Source organism: Pongo pygmaeus, chromosome 10 (genome assembly GCF_028885625.2).
Source record: "Pongo pygmaeus isolate AG05252 chromosome 10, NHGRI_mPonPyg2-v2.0_pri, whole genome shotgun sequence".
Classification (NCBI taxonomy): domain Eukaryota; kingdom Metazoa; phylum Chordata; class Mammalia; order Primates; family Hominidae; genus Pongo; species Pongo pygmaeus.
In genome coordinates this window covers 19088887-19113991 of record NC_072383.2, presented here as the reverse complement: position 1 = coordinate 19113991, position 25105 = coordinate 19088887, and the positions used below count along the sequence as shown (strand labels likewise).

Sequence of the window (25105 nt, the reverse complement as noted above, 5' to 3'; positions counted from 1 at the left end):
TTCCAAACTGACAGTTCTTTCCTTTTTTCCCAACATTTTAAAGACGTTCCACTGTTTTCTACCTTCTGCTGTTTCTCCATAGTCTCTAGACTACATTATTTCATTGTTCCTCCATATACCATATGTTGTTTTTCTCTGTTTCAAGATATTTTTAGATTGTCTTTGGTTCTCAGCAGTTTTATTACAATGTGTAATCTATAATTAAATAATATATAATATAATTAAATTTATGTCTTTCACTAAGTTTCTGGCTATCAATTCTTCAAATATTTTTCTGCCCCAATCTCTTTCTTCTGTCTTTCTTGGATTCCAAAGGCACAAATGTAAGATCTTTAGATATTTTCCAACAGACTCCCAATCTTCTGTTCTCTTTTATTTCAATCTTTTTTCCTCTACATTCTGTAGCTTGGATAATTTCTATGAGACTATCTTCAAGTTCACTGTCATCTTCATTCTTCTCTTGAGTCCATCCAGCAAGATTTGTCATTTTAGGTATTTTGTTTTTCAGTCTTTAAATGTGCATTTGTTTTGTGATTGTTTATTTCTTGCCAATAATTCCTAACATTTCATTAATTTCAAGTGTGTTTTTTTTCTTACCTCATGGAGGATGGTTATTATAGCTGCTTTAAAATGTTGCCCAACAGCTCCAAAATCTGGATCATTTCAGAGTGTATCTATTGTCTTTTCAACTGAGGATTGTTCATATTTTCCTGGGTTTTATATAAGCAATTTTGAGTTGTATTGTGGATATTTTTAATGTTATGTTGTGGAAACTCTGTGCTGTTTAATCTTCTGGAGAAAGTTGACATTTTAAAGTAGGCAATCAATCTAGTTATATTAGGAATATAAATTGTGTTCTAACTTTTGTTTTCAGGTGTTCAAATCTCAGTTCAATTTGCAAAGGCTTTTTTGTTCTGATATAATTCTGTCCTGCTCAATAGCATCTCAGGGATTAGGCTGAGAATTGTGTAGATTTATACACAGAATTAGTGCATACCCTTCTGTCTTTTATCAGGGACTTTCCTATAGTCTCTGGCAAACACAGGCCGTGTTTCTTGGTTCTTTCAGTCAGAAACACAAAGTTTCTGTTGGAGATTTTGCTGTCAAAGCTGCCACTACCATCTTGCTTCTCTGCAACTAGGGTCCACCCTCAGGGCACAGCTCTACAGGTACATAAGTTAAAAAAAAAAAAAGGAGAGAAAACGTCCTTATGTGGGTAAAATCTCCAAGTTCTGATTTCCTTTCACAATTTGCCTCCTTTTGTTTATTTTTAAGGTGTCTTATATAGTTTTAAAAAATATATTTTCATAAATTAGAGTTGTAGTTAGTAGGCGGGATGGGCTGTGGTGGTCTTATGCCACATGCCACAACCGGAAGAGCTAATTTTAATTCTCAGCACATACATAATAGCTTACTATAATCAGCCTGTCAGAGGTTTCACATTACACCTAATATCTTTTGCTCTTTACCCTCTTTCATTTAGCTAGGTAATGCCTCCACTATAGAGGGTTTGCCAAGTACAATGTAGTCACTATCCTTGGGGATATTTCATGGATACATAAGAAGATGCTCAGGTCTCTGGCTGGAAACTGTTTTTAATGAGCCAGGCAAACATTTGAAGAGTCCTTCTGGGGAGTATCTGGCAAGAACAGGTATAGCCTAGAGGTACATAGCAGAAAAATAGACTGCTAATGCTATAATACGATCTAGAATCAAAAATAAGGGCTCATAATTGTGAAGGCTTTAGATTTCAGCCCTTTGTTATGAGATCTTGGAAAAATATTTAAACTTGCTGCATTTCAGTTCACTATTTTGTGAATATGCGTACAAAATTTTCTCTCTTTTGGTGAAACATATATAAAAGTCACAGTTCTTGGCATATATGGTATAGGCAAAAAAGCTTTTCATGATTTTCATAGAAAGCAAGTGAAACTGAAGACAAAAAACCTGGAAAAGTCAGAGAGTCTATAGTTCGTATGTAAGTCACACAGCAAGGAAGGAATGTATCACGTGTTTATTTGCGGGATTCCAATGAGTTGAATGATATGTGACACTTTTTTTGAGGTAATCTCTCTGTATGCACACTTACAAATTTTTATAAGGACAAATAACTGAGATAGGTGGTCAGTACAGGTAGACTGCTTCCTCAGATGGCAAAAATCTCCCCTGAAGGAAAACAGAAGCATAAAGCAGGAGAAAGAAGATTCTGCCACTCAGTAAGCTAAAGGGATGAGATAAAAGACTTGAATGTTTTTGGCAAAATGAAGGCCTATCTGCATTAGATTAGAGTTTTAACTCAGGAATTGCGTGACTCCCAGCATTTACATTTTAATATTTGGTGTTAATAAAAAGTATTTTAACTACTGGATAAAAATAAAATTTTTAAATCTCTGGAAATTATTTAATCCATTTTGTATTTTTTGCATATTCAAAATATAGTTCTAATGAAATAACTCTTTTAAAACAATTTTATAAAACAAAAATTTTCAGTTTTTTGCTCTTCTCTTTAGGTATGTACTTGTTCATCAATCTTTAAAGTTCTTTATTGCTTCTTTTTTAGGTTAGAACTTTTTTAGGTCAGAATGTAAAATTGAGGGAGATTTGGAGAAAGGGCAGAGATTAGGGTACAAGACTGTCAGAAAAGAACAGAGAGAGAATAAATGAAATTTTAGTCATGTGGCGACGTATCCATTGATGGCTGTGTCATCTGGAGAGAAGGAAAGTGTTCAGGGTTTTTGAACATTAAAAATAAAAGCCCTCAACAAGAATTCACTTTATTTTTAAGTGAGACGGATGTTAAGATCAAATATTTGACATTTGACCATCCTTAGTTTAGTGTCAAGTATTATAGGTAGCTGAATTCACAGATAAAAGCTATTGATTTATAAATATAGCTTAAGCTTTTCTGGATTGTGGATATTTTTCACATGATGTACACTTAAGCAAATATTTGCTTATTTAACAACTGTGTGTTAAGGGCATAATATTTTGCTAACCACTGTATTCAAAATATATTTTTCACAGTTTTTTATACTCAGTGAATTCTCAATACAATTGAAACTTCAGGATAAATTAAGATAATCCAAGCTTTAAGAGCTGAGATAAGGCAGTGAATATCAAACAGATGGTGTATATAGTAAAGTTTCCAAAGAAGAGAAAGGTCACTAGGAGCAGGAGTGACCCAGGAGCTTCAGGGAGGATGAGCGATTTGACCTAAGCCTAGAAGATTACATTGGATATAAACAGTAAATAGAAGATAAATAGATGTATGACCTAGTCAGATAGAATGAGTGGTGTGTGTTTAGTTAACAGTGAATGATCCATCTAGATATAATACAAATTTTGTGTTGAGAGGTGAATATTAGAGGTAGGTTATAGCTAGATTGTATAATACTATAAGGTATTAAGCTAAGAAATTTCAAATTTACAGAGACTCTTAAAATTTTTTATTGATATAGTAAAATGCAGTCTTAGAATGTTTTGTGCAGGAGAGAATTAGAGAAGAAAACAAGGAAAGGAATATTATAGCAGCCAATCAAAATAACCCATAGATGAATCAACAGAGAATGTTGAATAGGATTTTGAGAATAATAAAAGTAGTCTAAAAGAAACTAAAAGGATTTGTTGATGATTATATATGAGTAAAAGAATGAATTGAAATATAGAAAAAAAGTGGAGCTACCATTTGATCCAGCAATGTCACTACTGGGCACCTACCCAGAGGAAAAGAAGTCATTATATGAAAGACACTTGCACATGTATGTTTATTGCAGCACAATTTGCAATTGCAAAAATATGGAACCAGCCTAGATGCCCATCAACCAATAAGTGAAAAAAAAATGATATATATATTTTAGGTATATATATATATATATATATATATCACATTTAGGTGTGACCATTGAGTAATACCACCATTATATATATATTTACACACACACACACACACACACACCGTGAAATACTACTCAGCCATAAAAATGAATGAAATAATGGCATTGGCAGAAACCTGCATGGAGCTGGGGATCATTATTCTAAGTGAAGCAACTCAGGAATCGAAAACTAAACATTTTATGTTCTCATGTATAGGTGAGAGCTAAGCTATGAGGACACAAAGGAATAAGAATGATATAATGAACTTTAGGGACTTGGGGGGAAGTGTGGGAAGTGGGTGAGAAATAAAAGACTACACATTGGGTACAGTGTACACTGCTTGGGTGACGAATTACACCAAAATCTCAGAAATCACCACTAGGGAACTTTTCCATGCAGCCAAAAAGCACCTGTTCCCTAAAAAGTATTGAAATAATAAAAGAAAAGAAAATTAATTATAGAGAAGTTTTGATCAGGAATTACTTGATGATGGTGCAACAATTTATAGAAATAAGTAATTCGGAATGAAAGATGGTTTCAGTGGTAAGCAGAGGGCCATATTGTATAACTGTTCAGTTTAAAGAGATGGCAAGATATTGGACTGTAAATGCCCATCAGGCAGTTGGAAACATGTAAATGAAGGTCAGAGAAAGATTGAATGTAGAGATATAAATTTAGTAGTAATTCATATTAATTTTGAAGTTTCAAGATTGGATAAAATTTCTTAGGAAATTAGTTTCAAAAGTTAAAGCCCTGAATACTGGAAAATCTTCACATTTAAGAGCTAAGGGCAAAGCCAACATTTATTAAGCCACTACACATACATCTATCTCAAATTTACAAGAGCCAACGAAGCCTCAGAAATAGTGCTGTCCAAGTGGTTGAGAGAATGTGCAGACACAATTTGCTTGGTGCCAATGTCCAGTGAAGTTTCAAGAAAAAGCTGGTAACAAAATGTTCAAAAAGGAAGGGCTGGTTAAAGGTGTTTGTTGGCTGTTAGAAAGAGGTCAGTGATAACAGGTTTTAGAACAATTAATGGTTTATTTCATTAAAAAATAATAGGTCATCTTTGAGGGTCAATGTTTCTTTGGCCAAAAAAGTTATGAAACACAATAGAATATCCAGATCTAGACAGGTACTCGTCACTATCCTTTGCTTTGTATCTTATTCTTTGAAATGGTAGATCAATGTCAAAATGGGCCAACTCTGGAAGAACAATTTTCATTCACGGAATGAAGGAAAAACACATTTGATAAGATGATTGTTATCAGGAAATCATCCTTTATTTTAAAAATTGACGTTTATTTAGATTGAAGTGCATCTAGGATGAAACAAAGACAAATTTCCTTGAAGAATCTAGATTTTAAAAAACAACAAAAAATTAAGACTATCAGAGGACTCAGCCAAGTTAATTTTAAAAAGATATGCAGAACATGTTGTTTTTAAATGTCAAACATTGCCATTGTCTGTGCTTTATTTTCACAACCCTCAATTGTTATCTTCACCAAGTCCAAGTGTTGTCTTTGTTCTACATCAAAGGCACCACAATTTACTTGGTGCCAAGTACCGAACTCACCACATTGTGTGTAGAGTGCCATTTGGGACATTAGGGTACTAGCCACTTGGGTTATTTTTTCGAAGTGGTCCATGAACCATTTGCACCAGAGAGCCTTCTGGAATGCTCATATTCTGCAGCAGGAGAGAGGAAAAAAGTCTAGAAATGAAAGAGACAGTAGAGGAATCCATGGGACCAAGAGTTGCCTGTATTGTGCGGATGCAGATAGCCCAATCTATACTTACAGAATCAAAATTACTAGGAGTGGCACCCAGAAATATGTATTTTAAAAACAAGAACCCCCAGGCTACACTCAGACACATTAAAAATGTAAAAGAAGAGTTTAAATAAAAAAATTAAAAGTAATACAGTTTTAGAATGTGTGGGTTCTTGTGTTTGACTCTACGTCTGTCTCTCTCATGTTAATTTTCATATAGAAACTACTTTTCCCATCTTTTGTCTTATGAAAGGATTGAAGGTACCACATTTGAGTTGTCTTCTATCTTTCCTGACATTTCTTGCTCCTTGTTTTAAGAGCCTGAGAAAGTGTGGGTAGATTCAATATCAGAAGAGAGTTTCATCCTATTGGTTATGTTTAGCACCTTCTGGAATGTGAATATTCTGGAGCAGGGAGAAGACAGCAGCCTAGAAACTACACAGACTAGAAAAAAATCCATGAAGTCAGCAGAAAATGCATGGAGAAACATTGTAGAAGTCAATGAAAGAGAGCATTTTAAGGAAGGATACATGGAAAAGTGCTAGAGAGAGTTTTTAAAAATATTTCAAATCTAACTGTTTTTTATATGTTTCTTTGTCATATAAACTGAAATGGTGTTTTAAAAAATCATGGGCAAGCTTTTAAATACTTGCACTACTTCATCAGTCTCTGTGTACTAGAGTGAATCATATTGTGATGCTTTGAAAGGGAAAGAATTTTAGCAATTTTATTTTAGTTTGTCATCTCATAGGAGGAAAGTAACTCTCAGAGCAAAGCTTCATAGATTTAATAAAAGATAAACAATACTTTTCATCAAACTTAACATTAAACATAACAGAACTCTAGGCATAACAATTCATTTTAATATTAATATAAAATCAAGCACAATGTTAGTCTAATTATTTTGGTATGTGAACACACTAAAGGATCGACAAATAAATAACAATTAGCTAAAATTTGAAATTAGCAAATAAAATATGTTGAGAATTTATAGATGGATTTTTATGTCATTTATAGTAGAAAGCTGTTTTAAGCAGAAGAAACAAAATAATCATTTAAAGGAAGCTGAGGAAAATGTAATGCATAACTTTGCTGTGATGATTTTTGGAAGATGAAAACATTCTAGTCCTTAGTTGTTCACGTGAGAAGTAAGTCAACATTCTTTTATTTAACCAAGGCTTTACTGAGTACCTACTATATACTTGGCCCTATTCTATACACCTTGGGTTATAGCAGTAGCACAGGGGGGGAAAGAAAATAAAGTAGAAAAGAAAGATTAAAAGAGACAACAAAGAGAGCAGTGTTGTAGTTTCACATTTGGGAGTCAGATAGGACTTTACTGAAAAGGTGACAGTAAAATACAAGCATTCGGGACATGTGAGATTGAGCCATGGAGAATATTGATCCATAAGCTTGGGAAGAACATTCTAGGTAAATGGAGTAGCAGATACAAAGGTCCTGGGGCAGCAACATGCCTGCCATATTCAAGGAACAGCAAAGAAGGCACTTAGGCTGGCATGGAGTGACTGAGGGAGTCTGTGGTTGGAGATGAGATTAAGAGGTCAAGACGGCAGATTGACAGGGTCTCACAAGTCGTTAACAAGTACCTTGGCTTTCACTGCAACTGATATGAGACTCCTTCCCCCAAAGGGATATGAAGAGAGGAATGACAAGATCTGACTTTTATTCTCAAAGGAACATTCAGGCTGCTAGATTAAAAAGAGATTATAAAGAAGGACAGAAGCAGGGACAACTGTCAAGAAACTATAGCAGTAATTCAAGTAAGAGATGCTGGTGACTTGAACCAAAAGTGGAAGTAGTGGAGGAGAAAGTTGGTGTGTTCTGGATTTATTTTGAAAGCAGAATGACAGAATTTGCTGGTAATATGGATGTAGCTTGTGGGGAAGGAGAGGAGTCAAAACGACTCTAGGGTTTTCACCTGAGTAACTAGAGAATGAAGGTGCTATTTACTCAGATGAAAAAGATGGCAAATGATGTAGGTTTAGAGAGGCAGTCATGAGAAGTTTGGTGCATATTGAGTCTGAGACACCTATTATACTAGAGTTGTTGATAGTCAGCTGTACATATAACCTGGATTTCAGACGAGATTTCTAAGCTGGAATTGTAGATTTGGAAAAGAAAAACAAGTAAGTAATGTTTAAAGCCATGAGGCCAGAGGTAGAAAAAGAGGAGAGGTCTAGCATTGAACTTTAAGGCACTAAAATCTTTCAATGTTAAGAGATTGTGGAGACGAGAGGAACTAGCAAGTGAACTGAGAAGGCACACTGAAACAAGTATTACTACATCATTAACAGCTCTTTCTGAGAGCATTGGTAATGTAGAGGTTCTCATGGCCCCAAGTGTTTTTTCACATTTTTAAAGGTCATTTGGTCATTTTCTATTTACCTATAACTTGGTCTCAATCTTAAACTCTTGCTCTTTCCCATTCACTCCTCCTATCCCTGCTTCATGCTTGCATCACATTCATTTTGAAGATCTTCCATTGGTACTGTAATTTCATCTGAGTGTAAAATGCATTTTTGAAAACTGTCAAAAGTAATTTGGTGATTCATCTGGTGAATGAAATGGGTGACTAGGTTGGTTAATATCACTTTTGATCAAAAACTAGGAGTGACCATTGAGTAATATCACCAAGTTTACTGTGTGGTTTACATGCCCAGTCTAAAAGCAATTTCATCAGGTGTGCTCTAAAATGTTTTGAGCAATGATAACATTACTGGAACAAATATATCATTTCTAAGAGGACTATGTTCAAGACTAATTTTCATATATGAAGTACATATATAAGTTTTGTTAACTTGACTAACAATATTTCTTAATATTCTATTGTTTTATCATATGTTTATATAGTTGCTTAAAGTCCATCAACATGCATATAGCCATAAATAATGTCTAACTGAATCTTCATTTTGCAATGTAAGGGTTTCTTAAAAAACTGCTATTCTCATTTAAGATGATTATCTAATGAAAAACAATGGAAAATAATTGTTTTAATTAGTAAAAGATTTGCAAGAAAATGTTAAAATATTTGCCCAGATACTATAAAAATTACTGATAGTGAACACCAGAGGTTTACAAACATGCCTTCTTGGATGTCTGACTAATAATGAATTTGTAATGAACATATTCTCCTCAAATTATGCCAATTATTTGTTCACCAAACAAATATCTATTGTTTTAATATGTTATGGATGCATGTCATATGCAGAAGAGTTTGCTCTTTTAGATCCTTCCAAATGCATCCTCAGAGATTTATGTGCACAAAGAAGAGAGCAAAAATTGTGTTACTGACTTTCTCCACATCTGATATAGTCTCCTGGGAAGTTATACCACATGGAGAACCCATTTTGTCTAGGCTTAAGGAAGATTAGAATAGTTGGTGAGGTTTCGTGTTTTCCTTCTATGTTTGCTGCACCCCAACTCGGGTCATTAGTCACTTACCCTGTGACACAGGAAGCTTCCTCACTTTCTTAATGATATGGCCCAGTTACCATCATTGCCTCTGACTTGCCCCAACCTTAAGTGGCATGTAATAGAGAGTGGAACTTTTAGTTTTCTTTGGAGGCTAACTACAGATTTTGTTCTAGGTTCTGGGATGTGGAAACGGAAACAAAGATGGGGTTTCCATTCTCAGAACACTATTATTTTTTGAGGAGAAGGAAATATGCATAAGGAATTACATCACAGTATGATATTGTATGATGCTATAAACTCAATGTACAATGGGAGTTTGGGGGAGAACCCTAAGAGTTCTTGGTTTCAGGGAAGGTACTGGCGTGATGCAAAGAGACGGAGTGAATTCTCCACCAAGTTCAGCATGATGAGATAGTTGGAAATCATTGGAACCCAGCCTTTTTTATTTTACCCTTCAATCCTCCAGTTAATCCTGCTTTTTCAGAGCCTTTTCCCTAGTCTTTTTCCTGACATTTTGAATAAAGTTTAATGTTCATTCTAGGACTTTCCTTGTGAAGTATTTTAGGGTCTTTACCCCAAGGATCACAATCATCCCGAGGCAAAAATATTGTAATTGGCTCATTGTTTCTTACTCAAACTTGGCCGAGATATCCATTCTTCTAGCTAATGTTGACACTAATTGCCCAAAGGAGGTAAGTGATTTCTGGATGTAGGCTTACATGTTTCTTATTATACATAATAAACTTACAATGTTTTTCATGTGTTTCACTAGTATGGTCAGCTTCACATCCTCGTAGGATATGACTAACTGCACCTTAGGCTTCTTGTCTGGAAACTTCTCACCTGATAAAAGAATAGAATTTCAGTGAGTTCAGTTGGAAAAAGCTCAGCGCAGGAGCAATCAAACAGTTGAAAACTAAAACAGGACCAATAAATAACAAGTAGAAAAAACATTCTTCAGATAATGTTGAAGAATCTTAATGCTCTTCAGGAGGCAGAGTTGATTAGATAGAGACGGGATTTGTGTCTAATCTTTAACTCTTCCCCTAATATTTCATATTTTGTTTTGATTGATACCATTATTTTCTCAACAACTTAAGCTTAAAACCTCAGTGTCATTTTTGGCTCCAATTTTCTCCTTAGCATTCATTATAATGAGCTTAAAGTATTAGAGGTCATAGAGTTTAAAAATGTGGCCTTTAGAAATCAGTGAACCTGGGGTTCAAGGCCCAGCACTACTATTCATGACTGTGTCATCATGACTAAATTCATCAACTTTATATAAAATGGAAATAATAGTTACTTTTTGAGATAGGTGGTTGAGATGATTAACTGATAAAATTCAAAAGTTGTCACATAGTAAGTGGTCAATTTGCACTAATCTCTTTTTTCTCATCCCATGGCAGCTAATTCAAACTCATATAAACGTTTTGCCTAATCTACTAGGACATTCATTCACTCCTCCCACCCCCTGCACAGAATCCAAATCTATTTGTATACCATTACCAATGTAAGTTTCCGACAACAACTTTCGTAAGATTATTTTTTGATCAAAATGCCTTTCAGAGATTTCCATTGCTTATGAAAAAAGGTCTAAATTTCTCAGCCTTGTATTGTAAATTCTTATTACTGTTTTATTTCCCACTTTTATTCTATACTTTTTTTTTATTATTATACTTTAAGTTTTAGGGTACATGTGCACAACGAGCGGGTTTGTTACATATATATACATGTGCCATGTTGGTGTGCTGTACCCATTAACTCGTCATTTAACATTAGGTATATCTCCTAATGCTATCCCTCCCCCCTCCCCCCACCCCACAACAGGCCCCAGTGTGTGATGTTCCCCTTCCTGTGTCCACGTGTTCTCATTGTTCAATTCCCACCTATGAGTGAGAACATGCGGTGTTTGGTCGTTTGTCCTTGCCATAGTTTGCTGAGAATGATGGTTTCCAGCTTCATCCATGTCCCTACAAAGCACATGAACTCATTATTTTTTATGGCTACATAGTATTCCATGGTGTATATGTGCCACATTTTCTTAATCCAGTCTATCATTGTTGGACATTTGGGTTGGTTCTAAGTCTTTGCTATTGTGAGTAGTGCTGCAATAAACATACGTGTGCATGTGTCTTTATAGCAGCATGATTTATAATCCTTTGGGTATATACCTAGTAATGGGATGGCTGGGTCTAATGGTATTTCTAGTTCTAGATCCTTGAGGAATCGCCACACTGACTTCCACAATGGTTGAACCAGTTTACAGTCCCACCAACAGTGTAAAAGTGATCCTGTTTCTCCACATCCTCTCCAGCACCTGTTGTTTCCTGGCTTTTTAATGGTTGCCATTCTAACTGGTGTGAGATGGTATCTCATTGGGGTTTTGATTTGCATTTCTCTGATGGCCAGTGATGATGAGCATTTTTTCATGTATCTTTTGGCTGCATAAATGTCTTCTTTTGAGAAGTGTCTTGTTTATATCCTTCGCCCACTTGTTGATGGGGTTGTTTGCTGTTTTCTTGTAAATTTGTTTGAGTTCATTGTAGATTCTGGATACTAGCCCTTTGTCAGATGAGTAGATTGCAAAAATTTACTCCCATTCTGTAGGTTGCCTGTTCACTCTGGTGGTAGTTTCTTTTTCTGTGCAGAAGCTCTTTAGTTTAATTAGATTCCATTTGTCAATTTTGGCTTTTGTTGCCATTGCTTTTGGTGTTTTAGACATAAGTCCTTGCCCATGCCTATGTCCTGAATGGTATTGCCTAGGTTTTCTTCTAAGGTTTTTATGGTTTTAGGTCTAACATTTAAGTCTTTAATCCATCTTGAATTAATTTTTGTATAAGGTGTAAAGAAGGGATCCAGTTTCAGCTTTCTACATACAGCTAGCCAGTTTTCCCAGCACCATTTATTAAATAGGGAATCCTTTCCCCATTTCTTGTTTTTGTCAGGTTTGTCAAAGATCAGATAGTTGTAGATATGTGGCATTATTTCTGAGGGCTCTGTTCAGTTCCATTGGTCTATATCTCTGTTTTGGTACCAGTACCATGCTGTTTTGGTTACTGTAGCTATTCTATACTTTCATTCATATGTTTAGTTATACAAACAGGCTCTACTATTTCTTTCTAGTAGTTTCTCATATTATTCCTTTCAATTAAAATGATTTTGTTAACCATTTTTGTCTATTGAACTTCTACCTTTCTTCAAAGCTTAATTAAAACGCAAAATAGTTTGTGTGGTCATCTCTCCCTGAACTCTCCTAGCACAGCCCTTATCATGAAATATTACATTGTAATTATTTTATATGTCTCAATTTGTTTAGGGGATTACAATCTATCTCAGGGCTTACTTTTTACCCCTATATCCCCAAGGGGCAAAGCCAATGCTTACTCCATAATGTGCACATTAAACATTTATTTAATAACAAGAGTAACCTTAATTTTTCTTTTGAGTTGTATCGCAACATCGTTAAAATGAGAAATTTAGTTTTTTTAATTAAAAATTTATTGTTTACTGCCCAAGGATTAAACATAATTTATAGTTTTACTAATATTTCCCTTATAATCTCTGGTTGTATGTTATCTGGGGGAATTTAGAGATCAATTTATTAATAACAAAGAATTTGTCAATGGTCATCAGAAAGTCAATCTTAACTTTCTAATCTTCTCTAATATTTGAAAATTATGCCTGAGCAGTGTAGTTATACCTGATCAGTATAATTTTCAAATATATAACTTTTCAAAGCCTTCTACATGTTTATTTGAGTAATTTATACATAGTATGAGGTGATATTAATTTTATTAATAATATGGATTTCTGACATTGAAAAGGATGTTTTTTACAATTGCAATGGTAATATAATAAAAAAATCACTTATAATATCTTGATTACAATAACTGGGAAAGACTATGTAGACTAACAGAGATACTATGAGTTAATTCTGAGTAAGACTGAAGTAAATTGCATTTCATAATAAAAAGATGTTTGGTATAAAGGTGCTAAAAATGCTGGTGATGTTTTGAGGCACAACGAACATTATATTTGAATTAAAGAGTGGAAGAATTGTTTAGACATCCAATGTGTTTAATCAGAGAAGTTTTAATTCAAAGGTAGAAAATTAGCATAAATTTGTGATTGACTGCCTATGTAGTAAAAGTACAATTGCCACTTGAACTGACTGAAGATTACATTTCTCCCTCCACCTCTTGTGCAAGATTAGTAACTAAAGCATCCATCAAAACATGCCGGAGTTCAGAACCCAGTGAAAATTCACACCACTAGGAAATGACACTCAGTAGTCAATGTAGTAGTAGGATTAGAGAGGCTTAATATTTCTGTAGCTTTTCAGGCTAAGAGCTTTATGTACAGTAACACCATTCAATCATCATAGCAAATCTATGAAATTTGTATTATCTCCATTTTACACATGAGGAAACTCAGGCACTTGGTCCAAGGTCATAGACACAATAAATGGTACAGGTTTAAGTGATCTCCAAAGCTTGTGTTTATAAGCACCTGGTTTATAAGCATCGTGCTGTAGAGTGTCAAGAAAGGTGGCTACAACATAAGAAAAACAGCTTAAATGAACTCAAGAGGGACATTTGTGAATAGCTTAATATGTTTAAGAAGACACTGGGATATTTTGGTCTTCTGCTTCAGGTTAGTCTGAGGGATTCAAGTATGCTTAGATTAACCATTTATAGTAACCCCAAGAGCTGTTAAAATATTTTTAATTTTAAGGATGATTGTGTTGAGATGCTTGATGCATGGTACTACAGCAGCTAATACATTGCTTATTATGCAAAATATGTCCATTGGCATTAGAAAATGTTATTTCAAAATTTCACTTTTTTCAGATGATATATTCATATGAAAAAATTTCAAGTACACATAAAAAATCTTCCTAACATCTATCCACCCAGTTCTCCCATCATTATTTTATTAGTTTCCACTATATCTCTCCAGAGGGATACATTTTTGGGGGGTGTTGCTTCATATTTGTGAATATAGATCAGTAATTCTATTTCACTCTTTTTAATAAGCATAATGTATCCATCATTCTCCACAAAGATCTTGGAGATATTTTCATATCAGTAATACATATCATCTTTATTTTTTAAAATATAGCTTCTTAGTATTCCATTATATGAAAGTACTATAACCAGTTGCTAATTCATGGGCAGGTGGATTGTTTCCAATGTTTTGCAGCTATTAAAAATCATGTAGTGTGAATCATTTTGTACCTGCATCATTCTGTACCTATGTACAAATATCATAGAATAAACTTCCAACATCAGAATTGCTGGTCAAAGGGTATTAGCATTTGTAATTTTGATGAATATTGCCAATTGCCTTCCATGGAGGTTCTAACAATTTGCATTATTATCAGCAGTGTATGAGTGTCTGCTGATTTATAACCAAGCTTGTTAATTAAATTTTTGGGGTTTTGCCAATCTGATTAGAAAAAAATGGTATCAGTGTAATTTAATTTGCATTTATCTGAGTGAGGTTGAGTATCTTTTCACTTGGTTAAGAGCCACTTGTATTTTCTTTTTTGTGGGTTATCTTTTTATACTATTTACTCAATTTTTTATTTGGTTGTTGATCTTTTTCTTATCATGTTCTACAGGATAGTTAGATGTTAGATAACAAATCCTTTGTCTGTAATGAATTGCAAAAATTTCACCCATTTTGTCATTTACCTTTTTATTTTTTTGACTCTGCTGTAGTGCTTTATGGCATGCAGGGGTTGTTATGGCTTCTGGATTTGGAGTCATAGCTATAGTAATTCATTTCAAGATTATAAAGGAGTTTTTCTGTTTTCATTGTCACATGTGTGACTTCATTACTTACATTTAAAATATTTCCTCCATTTGTTACTTATCCTGGCATATGGTATGAAGTACAGTATTTCAACACCATTTATTGAATTTTCCCTTACAATTTTGGTCACATACTAAACTCCTGACTGTGTTTGGCCATATAGGTATTTTTCAAAATCCGATTACATTGCATTTATTCATCTGTTTATGCACTGACACAGCACCGTTTTAATTACTGAGGTTTTATAATATGTTTTGATATCTAGTGGGCCTTGACTTCACTCATTGCTCTGTTTTTACTAAGCTTTTCTGTTTTTTCTTTGTTTTCTTTGTTTATGAGCTATAGAATTAGGTTATCTACTTGGAAGAAAACCTGCTAATTTTTTAAAAAATTTATTACATTTCAAAATTAATTGGAAATATATGCTGTCTTTAAGATGTTGAATTTTCCTACCTAAGAAGATAATATGTCTATCATAAATAAGAGAATTCAACAAAAGTATCAAATACAAAATTGATATATAGATATCAATTATATGTTACATATAGATATAAATTTACTATATAAAATGTGTATTTTATATATGTATATAACAACCATTTATTGAACACAGAGTCCTTTCCCCCTTGCTTGTTTTTTTGGCTCTATGAAAGATCAGATGACTATAGGTGTGCAGCTTTATTTCCCTAGTTTACATTCCCACTAGCAGTGTAGAAGTGTTGCCTGATTGCCATACCCAAGCCAACATCTAGTGTTTTTTGATTTTTTTATTATGGCCATTCTTTCAGGAGTAAGGTGGTATTGCATTGTGGTTTTGATGTGCATTTTCCTGATCATTAGTGATGGTGAGCATTTTTTCGTATGTTTGTTGGCCATTTGTATATACGTTCTTTTGAGAATTGTCTATTCATGTCCTTAGCCTACTTTTTGATAGGATTGTTTGTTTTTTTCTTACTGATTTGTTTGAGTTCATTGTAGATTCTGGATATTAGTCCTCTGTCAGATGTATAGATTGTGAAGATTTTCTCTCATTCTGTGGGTTGTCTGTTTATTCTGCTGACTGTTCCTTTTACTGTACAAAGGTGCTTTAGTTTAATTAGGTCCTAGCTATTTATTTTTGTTTTTATTACATTTGCGTTTGGGTTCTAGGTCATGAAATTGTTGTCTAAGCCAATGTCTAGAAGGGTTTTTCCAATATTATCTTCTAGAATTTTTATAGTTTCATGTCTTAAGTTTAACTCCTTAATCCATCTTGAGTTGATTTTTGTGTAAGGTGAGAGGTGAGGATCCAGTTTCAATCTCCTACATGTGGTTAGCCAATTATCCCAGCACCATTTGAGAAAGGGTGTCCTCTCCCACTTTGTGTTTTTGTTTGCTTCGTCGAAGATCAGTTGGCTATAAGTATTTGGGTTTATTTCCAGGTTCTTCATTCTGTTCCATTGGTCTATATGCCTATTTTTATACCAGTACCATGCTGTTTGGGTGACTATGGCCTTATAGTATAGTCAGGTAGTGTGATGCCCCCAGATTTGTTCTTTTTGCCTAGTCTTGCTTTGGCTATGCAGGCTCTTTTTTGGTTCCATATGAATTTTAGAATTGTTTTTTCTAACTCTGTGAGGAATGATGCTAGTATTTTGATAGGGATTGTGCTGAATTTGTAGATTGCATTTGGCAATATGTTCATTTTCACAATATTGATTCTACCCATTCATGAGCATGGGATGTGTTTCCATTTGTTTGTGTCATCTATGATTTATTTCAGCAGCACTTTGTAGTTTTCCTTTTAGAGGTCCTTCGACCCCTTTGTTAGGTATATTCCTAAGTATTTTATTTATTTTTAGTTTTTGCAGCTATTGTAAAAGAAGTTGAGTTCTTGATTTGATTCTCCACTTAGTCACTGTTAGTATATAGAAGAGTTATTGATTTGTGTACACTAATCTTGTATCTGGAAACTTTGCTGAATTCTTTTATCAGTTCTAGGAGCTTTCTGGAGGAGTCTTTAGGGTTTTCAAGGTAAACGATCATATCATCAGCAAGGAGGGACAGTTTGATTTCCTTTTTACTGATTTGGATGCCCTTTATTTCTTTCTCTTGTCTGATTGCTCTAGCTAGGACTTCCAGTACAATGTTGAAGAGGAGAGGTGAGAGTGGGCATCCTTTTCTTGTTCCAGTTCTCAAAGAAAATGCTTTTAATTTTTCCCCATTCAGTATTACGTTGGCTATGAGTTTGTTGTAGATGGATTTTGTTACATTGTGTCCCTTAATGCCAATTTTGCTGAGGGTTTTTTTTGAGACGGAGTCTCACTCTCTCACCCAGGCTAGAGTGCAGTGGCGCAATCTCGGCTCACTGCAAGCTCTGCTTCCTGGGTTCATGCCATTCTCCTGTCTCAGCCTCCCAAGTAGCTGGGACTACAGGCGCCCACCACCATGCCCAGCAAATTTTTTTGTATTTTTAGTATAGACGGGGTTTCACCGTGTTAGCCAGGATGTTCTTGATCTCCTGACCTCGTGATCCACCCATCTCAGCCTCCCAAAGCACTGGGATTACAGGCATGAGCCACCGTGCCCAGCCTGCTGAGGGTTTCAATCATAAAGTGATGCTGGTTTTTGTTGAATACTTTTTCTGCATGCATTGAAATGGTCATGTGATTTTTGTATTTAATTCTGTTTATGTGTTGTATCACATTTATTGACTTGCATATGTTAAACCATCCCTGCACCCTTGGTATGAAACCCACTTGATCATGGTGGATTATCTTTTTGATATGTTGTTGGATTTGGTTAGGTAGTGTTTTGTTAAGGATTTTAGCATTTATGTTCATCAAAGATATCAGTCTGTAGTTCTCTTTTTTGGTTGTGTCCTTTCCTAGTTTTGGTATTAGCATGATGCTGGCTTCATATAATGAATTAGGGAGAGGTCTTTCTTTCTCTATCTTGTGGAATAGTGTCAAAAGGATTGGTATCAATTCTTCTTTGAATGTCTGGTAGAATTCTGCTGTGAATCCATCTGGTCCTGGATTTTGGGTCAGTAATTTATTAACTACCATTTTAATCTCACTGCTTATTATTGGTCTGTTCAGGGTATCTAATTATTCCTGATTCAAGCTACAAGGGTTGTATTTTTCCAGGAATTCATCCATGTCTTCTAGGTTTTCCAGTTTATGTGTGTAAAGGTGTTCATAGTACCCTTGAATGATCTTTTGTGTTTCAGTGGTGTCTGTTGTAATATCTCCTGTTTCATTTCTCTGTGAAGTTATTTGGATTTTCTTTCTTTTCTTGGTTAATCTTGCTAATGGTCTATCAATTTTATTTGTATTTCCAAAGAACCAGCCTTTTGTTTCATTCATCTTTTGTATTTTTTTTGTTTCAATTTCATTTAGTTCTGCTCTGATCTTGGTTATTTCCTCTCTTCCACTGGGTTTGGGTTTGGCTTGTTCTTGTTTCTCTAGTTCCTTGAGGTGTGACCTTAGAGTGTCTGTGTGCTCTTTCAGACTTTTTCATGTAGGCGGGCTGGGAACTTTCCTCTTAGCACAGCCTTAGCTGTATCCCAGAGGTTTTGATAGGTTGTGTCATTATTGTCATTCAGTTCAAAGAATTTTTTTAATTTCCATCTTGGTTTCATTTTTGACCCAATACTCATTCAGGAGCAGGTTATTTAATTTACATGTATTTGTGTGTTTTTGAAGGTTCCTTTTGGAGTTGATTTTCAGTTTTAATCCATTGTAGTCTGAGAGAGTGTTTGATATAATTTCAATTTTCTTAAATTTATTGAGGCTCATTTTATGGCCTATCGTATGGTCTATCTTGGAGAAAGTTCCATGCACTGTTGAATGGAATGTGTATTCTGTGGTTGCTGGATGAAATGTTCTAGATATATCTGTTAAGTCCATTTGCTCCAAGGTATAGTTTAAATTCATTGTTTCTCTGTTGACTTTCTGTCTTGATGACCTGTCTAGTGCTGTCAGTGGAGTATTGAAGTCCCCTACTATTATTGTGTTGCTGTCTATCTCATTTCTTAGGTCTATTAGTAATTGTTTCATAACTTTGGGAGCTCCAGTGTTAGGTGCGTATATGTTTAGGTTTGTGATAGTTTCCTGTTGGACAAGGCCTTTTACCATTATATACTGTCCCTCTTTGTGTCTTTTAACTGCTGTTGCTTTAAAGTTTGTTTTGTCTGATATAAGAATAGCTAACCCTGCTCGCTTTTGGTCTACATTTGCATGAAATGCCTTTTTCTACCTATTTACTCTAAGTTTATATGAGTGCTTATGTGTTAGGTGAGTCTCCTGAAGGCAGCAGATAGTTGGTTGGTGAGTTCTTATGCATTTTGTGGTTCTGTATCTTTTAAGTGGAGCATTTAGGCCATTTACCTTCGATGGTAGTATTGAAATGTGAGGTACCATTGCATTCATCATGCTCTTTGTTGCCTGTGTACTTTCATTTTGTTTGTTTGTTTTAGCTTTTTAACTTGCATTTTTGTTTTATAGGTCCTGTGTGATTTATGCTTTAAAGAGATTCTTTTTGATGTGTTTCCAGGATTTGTTTCAAGATTTGGAGCTCTTTTTAGCAGTTCTTGTAGTAGTGGTTTGGTAATGGTGAATTCTCTCAGCGTTTGTTTGTCTGAAAAAGACTGTATCTTTCCTTCATAAATGATGCTTAGTTTCGCTGGATACAAAACTCTTGGCTGATAATTGTTTTGTTTTAGGAGGCTGAATATAGGTCCCAAATGCTTTCTAGCTTGTAGGGTTTTTGCTGAGAAATCTGCTGTTAATCTGATAGCTTTTCCTTTATAGGTTAACTGGGCTTCTGTCTCACAGGTCTTAAGATTCTTTCCTTTGTCTTAATTTGGATAACCTGATGACAATGTGCTTAGGAGAAGAACTTTTTGCCAGGAATTCCCAGGTGTTCTTAGTGCTTCTTGTATTTGCATGTCTAGGACTCCCGCAAGGCTGGGGAAGTTTTGCTTGGTTATTCCCCCAGATATGTTTTCCAAGCTTTTAGAAATATCTTCTTCCTAAGAAACACCGATTATTCTTAGGTTTGGTCATTTAATATAATCCCAGACTTCTTGGAGGCTTTGTTCATATTTTCTTTTTCTTTTTTCTTTGTCTTTGTTAGACTAGGTTAATTCAAAGGCCTTGTCTTCAAGCTCTGAGTTTCTTTCTTCTACTTGTTCAATTATATTACTGAGAATTTCCAGAGCATTTTGCATTTCTAAAAGTGTGTCCGAAGTTTCCTGAATATTTGATTGTTTTTTAAGCTATCTATTTCCTTGAATATTTTTCCCTTCACTTCTTGTAACATATTTTGGATTTTCTTGCATTGGCCTTTGCCTTTCTCTGGTCTTTCCCTGATTAGCTTAATAACTAACCTCTTGAATTCTTTTTCAGGTAAATCAGGAATTTCTTCTTGGTTTGGATCCATTGCTGGTGAACTAGTGTGATTTTTGGTGGGTGTTGATGAGCCTTGTTTTTTCATATTACCAGGGTTGGTTTTCTGGTTCCTTCTCATTCGGGCAGTTTCTGTCAGAGGGAAAGTCTAGGGCTGAAGGATGTTGTTCAGATTTTTTTGTCCCACGGGGTGTTCCTTGATGTAGTACTCTCCCCCTTTTCCTGTGGATGTGGCTTCCAGTGAGCCAAAGTGCGGTGATTATTGTCTCTCTTCTGGGTTCATTCACCCAGTGAGCCTACCTGGCTTTGGGCTGGTACTGGGGGTTGTCTGCACAGAGTCCTGTGATGTGAACCATCTATGGGTCTCTCAGCCATGGATACCAGCATCTGTTTTAGTGAAGTGGCAGAGGGTGCAATAGACTCTGTGGGGGTCCTTAGCTTTGGTGGTTTAATGCTCTTGTGCCGATGGCCTCCTGTCAGGAGGTGGAGCTTTCCAGAAAGCATCAGCTGTAGTAATGTGGAGGGGGACCAGCAGTGGGCGGGGTCCTAGAACTCCCAAGATTATATGTCCTTTGTCGCCCACTACCAGGGTGGGTAGGGAGGGACCATCTGGTGGGGGTGGGGCTAGGTGTGTCTGAGCTCAGACTCTGCTTGGGCCGGTCTTGCTGCAACTGCTGTTGGGGGTGGGCGTGAGGTCCCAGGTTACTGGAGTTATGTGCCTAGGAGGATTATGGCTGCCTTTGCTAAGTCATGCAGGTTGTCAGGGAAGTGGAGGAAAGCTGGCAGTAACAGGCCTCACCCAGCTCCCACACAAACTGAATGGCCAGTCTCACTCCCACTGTGCCCCCCCGCAACAATCTGTTTCCAGGTGGAGGGCGAGTCAGGCTTGAAAAGTTGCCCAAAGCTTTCCACCTCCCAGCTGCAAAATAAAAGGGCTTTAGTTCTTCCCTTACCTGTGAAGTCTCCAAGCTGGATTCGTGCCCTCCCCTGAGTTCTGGCCAGGAGGGTTCTAGCCCCATTCAAATTGTTAAAGTTCAGCTAGAGAATTCTTTCTCCCTGTGCAGTTTTACCCCCTCCTCTGGCCACCCCACTGATGGATCCCTGTGGTGCCAGGCAGGAATGGGCTGCTTGGGGACCCAGCGAGCTCACAGGGCCTTTCTGCTGCTTCCTCTACCCCTGTATTTCCCTAAGCCCGGCTCTCTAATGTCTAGTATAGTTGAAAGTCAGGTAATGTGATGCTTCTGGATTTGTTCTTTTTGCTTTGCTATTTGGACTTTTTTTTTGTTTTTGTACCACATGAATTTTAGAATAGTTTTTTCAAATTCTGTGAAAAATGACATTGGTAATTTGAATGAAAAAAAATTCCATGCCCATAGACTAGAAGTATCAATATCATTAAAATGGCCATACTGCCCAAAGTAATTTACAGATTCATCATTAACATATTATGGTTAACTATAGTCATCCTACATCCTACGTAGTATAGAACCCTAGATCTTATTCCACCTATCTAGCTGTAATTTTGTATTCTTTAAAAAAATCTCTCTCCATCTCTCCTTTACGCCCACCTTTCTCATCCTCTACTATCCTCTGTTCTACTTTTTACTTATTTGAGATCAACGTTTTTAAGCTTCCATATATGAGTGAAAATATATGGTGTTTAACTTTCTGTTCCTGGCTTATTTCACTTAACATAATGTCCACCAGTTCCATCCAAGTTACCACAAATGACAGGATTTTTTTTTTTTAATTTTTATTTTATTGGTTGTTTTACTAAGAAAGTTCATTCAATTTTATCAAATGCCTTTTCAGGATCTATAGAGGTGACGATGTGATTTTTATCCTTAAATCTATCAATATGATAATATGTATTATATATTATGTATAGTACTAATATTGAACTGTTCTTGCATTTCTGTCATGGTGAATTATATTCCTTTAGTGTGCTAATGGATTATTTTGGCTAATATTTTATTTAGAATTTTTTAATGACATTCGTAAGTAAGATTAGTCTGTGATTTCTTATTTGCCACCCTTGTAATCCTTGAAGCTATTGGTGTAAATACTTTATGTGCATCATAAAAGTAATATGGAAAATTTTCTTTTTCTCTGCTTTGGAAGTGTTTAAGTAACGTGAAATTGTCTGCTTTTAAAGAGTCTGGTAGAATTTGTCTGGAAATCATCTGAACTTGGTACTTTTTGAAAAATGTAAAAGTTTTGCTTGCATTTTGAAGCTTTATATTGTGTTTATTTGATCAAACTTAATCTTGTTAGAATCGTCTTCTCTGGGCCAAGTAAATTTTTTTTTTTTCCTAGAAAATTATCAATTTCAGACAGATTTACAAATTTATTTTCATGGAGTTGAACAGGTATTTCATCTTTCTATGGTTAATTCTCGCATTTCCTTTTGTATTAATATTTGCATACTTGTATTACTCCCCATTTTTGATTAGGTTAGATAGTGACTCATTTATTTTATTATTTACTTTTTACTTCTGATTTGTTCCAGTGTTTTCTTTGTTCTAACTACTTGAAATCTACTTTTATCTTTATCCTTTGTTTGTTTGTTTGGTTTGGTTTGTAACTTTTATTCCAATATTCCTCTGAGCATAGTTTTATCTTTCATGGTTTCTGAGATGTAGTATTTCACTATTGCTAGTCTTTAGAAATTTTGCAAATTTTTTCTGTAATCCTTTTGATCCAACAGTTCAAAAGATTTTTTTAAATTCCAAACTTGTCTTCTAGTTTTCTGAAAATTTCCATTAAATTTTCACTTTGTTAAAGTGATTAAACGATTAAAGAATTTCAACTACATTATTTTTACTTTTTGGACTTTATTGAGCTTTTCTGTAGTCAAATATATCATCTATTTTATAAACTTTTATAGGCATTTGAAGAGAAGATTTCATTTTTTTTCAGGATAAAGTTTTGACTTATTGACTATTTTTCTATAAATCTACATAGTTTTTTCCATTTGGTCTTTCATAAATCAAGATGTGAATTAGAGTATCCTACTACTAGTGTGTTTTTATGTGTTTCTTCTTGTGTGTTCAGTAATTTCTGCTTTATATAGGTTGCTGTCATATTATTTGATATGTAGTCATAACTGCACCTATCTTTATTGAGAATTGTACTCATTATAAAATTCTCTTATTTAATTCAATGCTTTTTAGCCTAAATTCCTCTTTTTCTTCATCAAGATTGTGACCTCTGATTGAATTTTCTCTGCTTTGCCTAATATACCTATGGCTATATTTTAATTTTCAACCTTTTACAATCACTTTGTTTTAGGTGTGTTTTCACATAGAGTTATGATTTGCATTTTTATTCCAATTTGAAAAAGAACTTCCTTAACAGATGAGTTAAGCCCATTTACACTTATTAACATAATAGATTAGTTTTCTCTTAGGTCTGTTTTAATGCTTTATATTACTATTTTTATGATTTTTAAAGAAAGTCTTTTGCTACATAATTTGCTTTTATTTTCGTGTATTTGTGATACCTGAGAAAGTTGTTACTTTTGTTTTAGCAGTTGCCTTTATTTAACAGCCTTAGACTTTTTATTTCTTCTGACAATACTTGTTTCATAAATGAATAAAGAAAAAGGTGAAATTAGTGTGCACAATCTTTCTAAATCTATTTCATCTACCACCCAATTATATTCAATGTTGCGATTTTTCTTGGTGTTTTGGTGTTTCCCTAACACAGATATAGATTTTTTTATTGCTTGATTTCTTAGATTTTAGTTATATCTTTCACACTCAGATGTTAGAGATGAGGTAATTAGAGAAAGCCCTCTAACTCATCATTTTTTAATCTTTTCCTTCCCAGATCAAAGTCTAAAATATTTTTCTAATTAAAAACATGAGGTCATACAACATAGCAAAATGGCTACTATGTTAAAGCTTTCAACTGAATGTTTCAGAAACAACTTAACACAAGTATTTATTTTTAAATAGTTCTATTCTTACACTGCTTGGCCTTTCACATCATTAACATTTTAATTGAAAACCTGAGTACCATACTTCAACTCATGGATAATTGATCTGGGCTCTGCCAGAGCAAGTAGCTAGACCATTAACTGGTGAGACCCTGACATGTAGATGGCATGGCCTCAAGTTCTCTTTCAAATTAACATCTCAAATGGGAGGTAGTGATATGAGGTAATGATTGAAAGCTTGTGTTTGCAATCATTTGTAATTATTAATGGTGCTTAATCATGCTCATTAACTCCTCCTCTTAACCCTGACAATTGCTGTGTTTGATCATGTTCTACTCCATTACCTATGTTATTATTTCTGTACCTTGACAAATAACTATCTTCTGTGTGTCAAAGCTATGTAGTAGTTGTGAGTAGATAATTTTATTTTATTTTTTTGTGGAGGTATTATTTGGTATGTGGGCTATATTAATTTTGGAAGAATATATAGGATCATGTCATTAGAGAGTTAAAGAATATACACTTAAAATAAAATCCAGCAACTTTTTTGGTTACTGCTTTGTTGAGTCTGGTATCCATAATATTTAGTGTAAGAATTTGTAGTTTTTTTATTCCAAGTGATAACTTTAAGATAATTTTAGTGGTTGGGAGGCCTTGAATTTCTTGTGCCAGGACATTTACACATGAAGTAATCAGTTTGGGAGGAATAGCATGATTTTGATAAGGACAAGAGACAAAAAACCAAAATCAAAAATTATTTTACAAATGCCATGCTACCTTGATAGAGAATATCAAGATGTCCTCCATAGTTGTTCTTTCTGTCATCAATCATTTATTCAGTAATTATTTATTGAACAACTATAGTAGGCCAGACACTG

At 34.8% G+C, this 25105-nt stretch overlaps 1 protein-coding gene across 1 annotated transcript in view; it reads right to left on the bottom strand.

Annotated features, from left to right (window-relative positions):
- The window catches only part of PIK3C2G (phosphatidylinositol-4-phosphate 3-kinase catalytic subunit type 2 gamma), a 379881-nt gene that overhangs the window by 34736 nt on the left and 320040 nt on the right, over positions 1-25105 (bottom strand). Inside the window, exon 30 of the mRNA XM_054443284.2 lies at positions 9829-9923. Coding sequence (XP_054299259.1) covers positions 9829-9923 — 95 coding nt within the window. The remainder of the gene's footprint in view (positions 1-9828; positions 9924-25105) is intronic.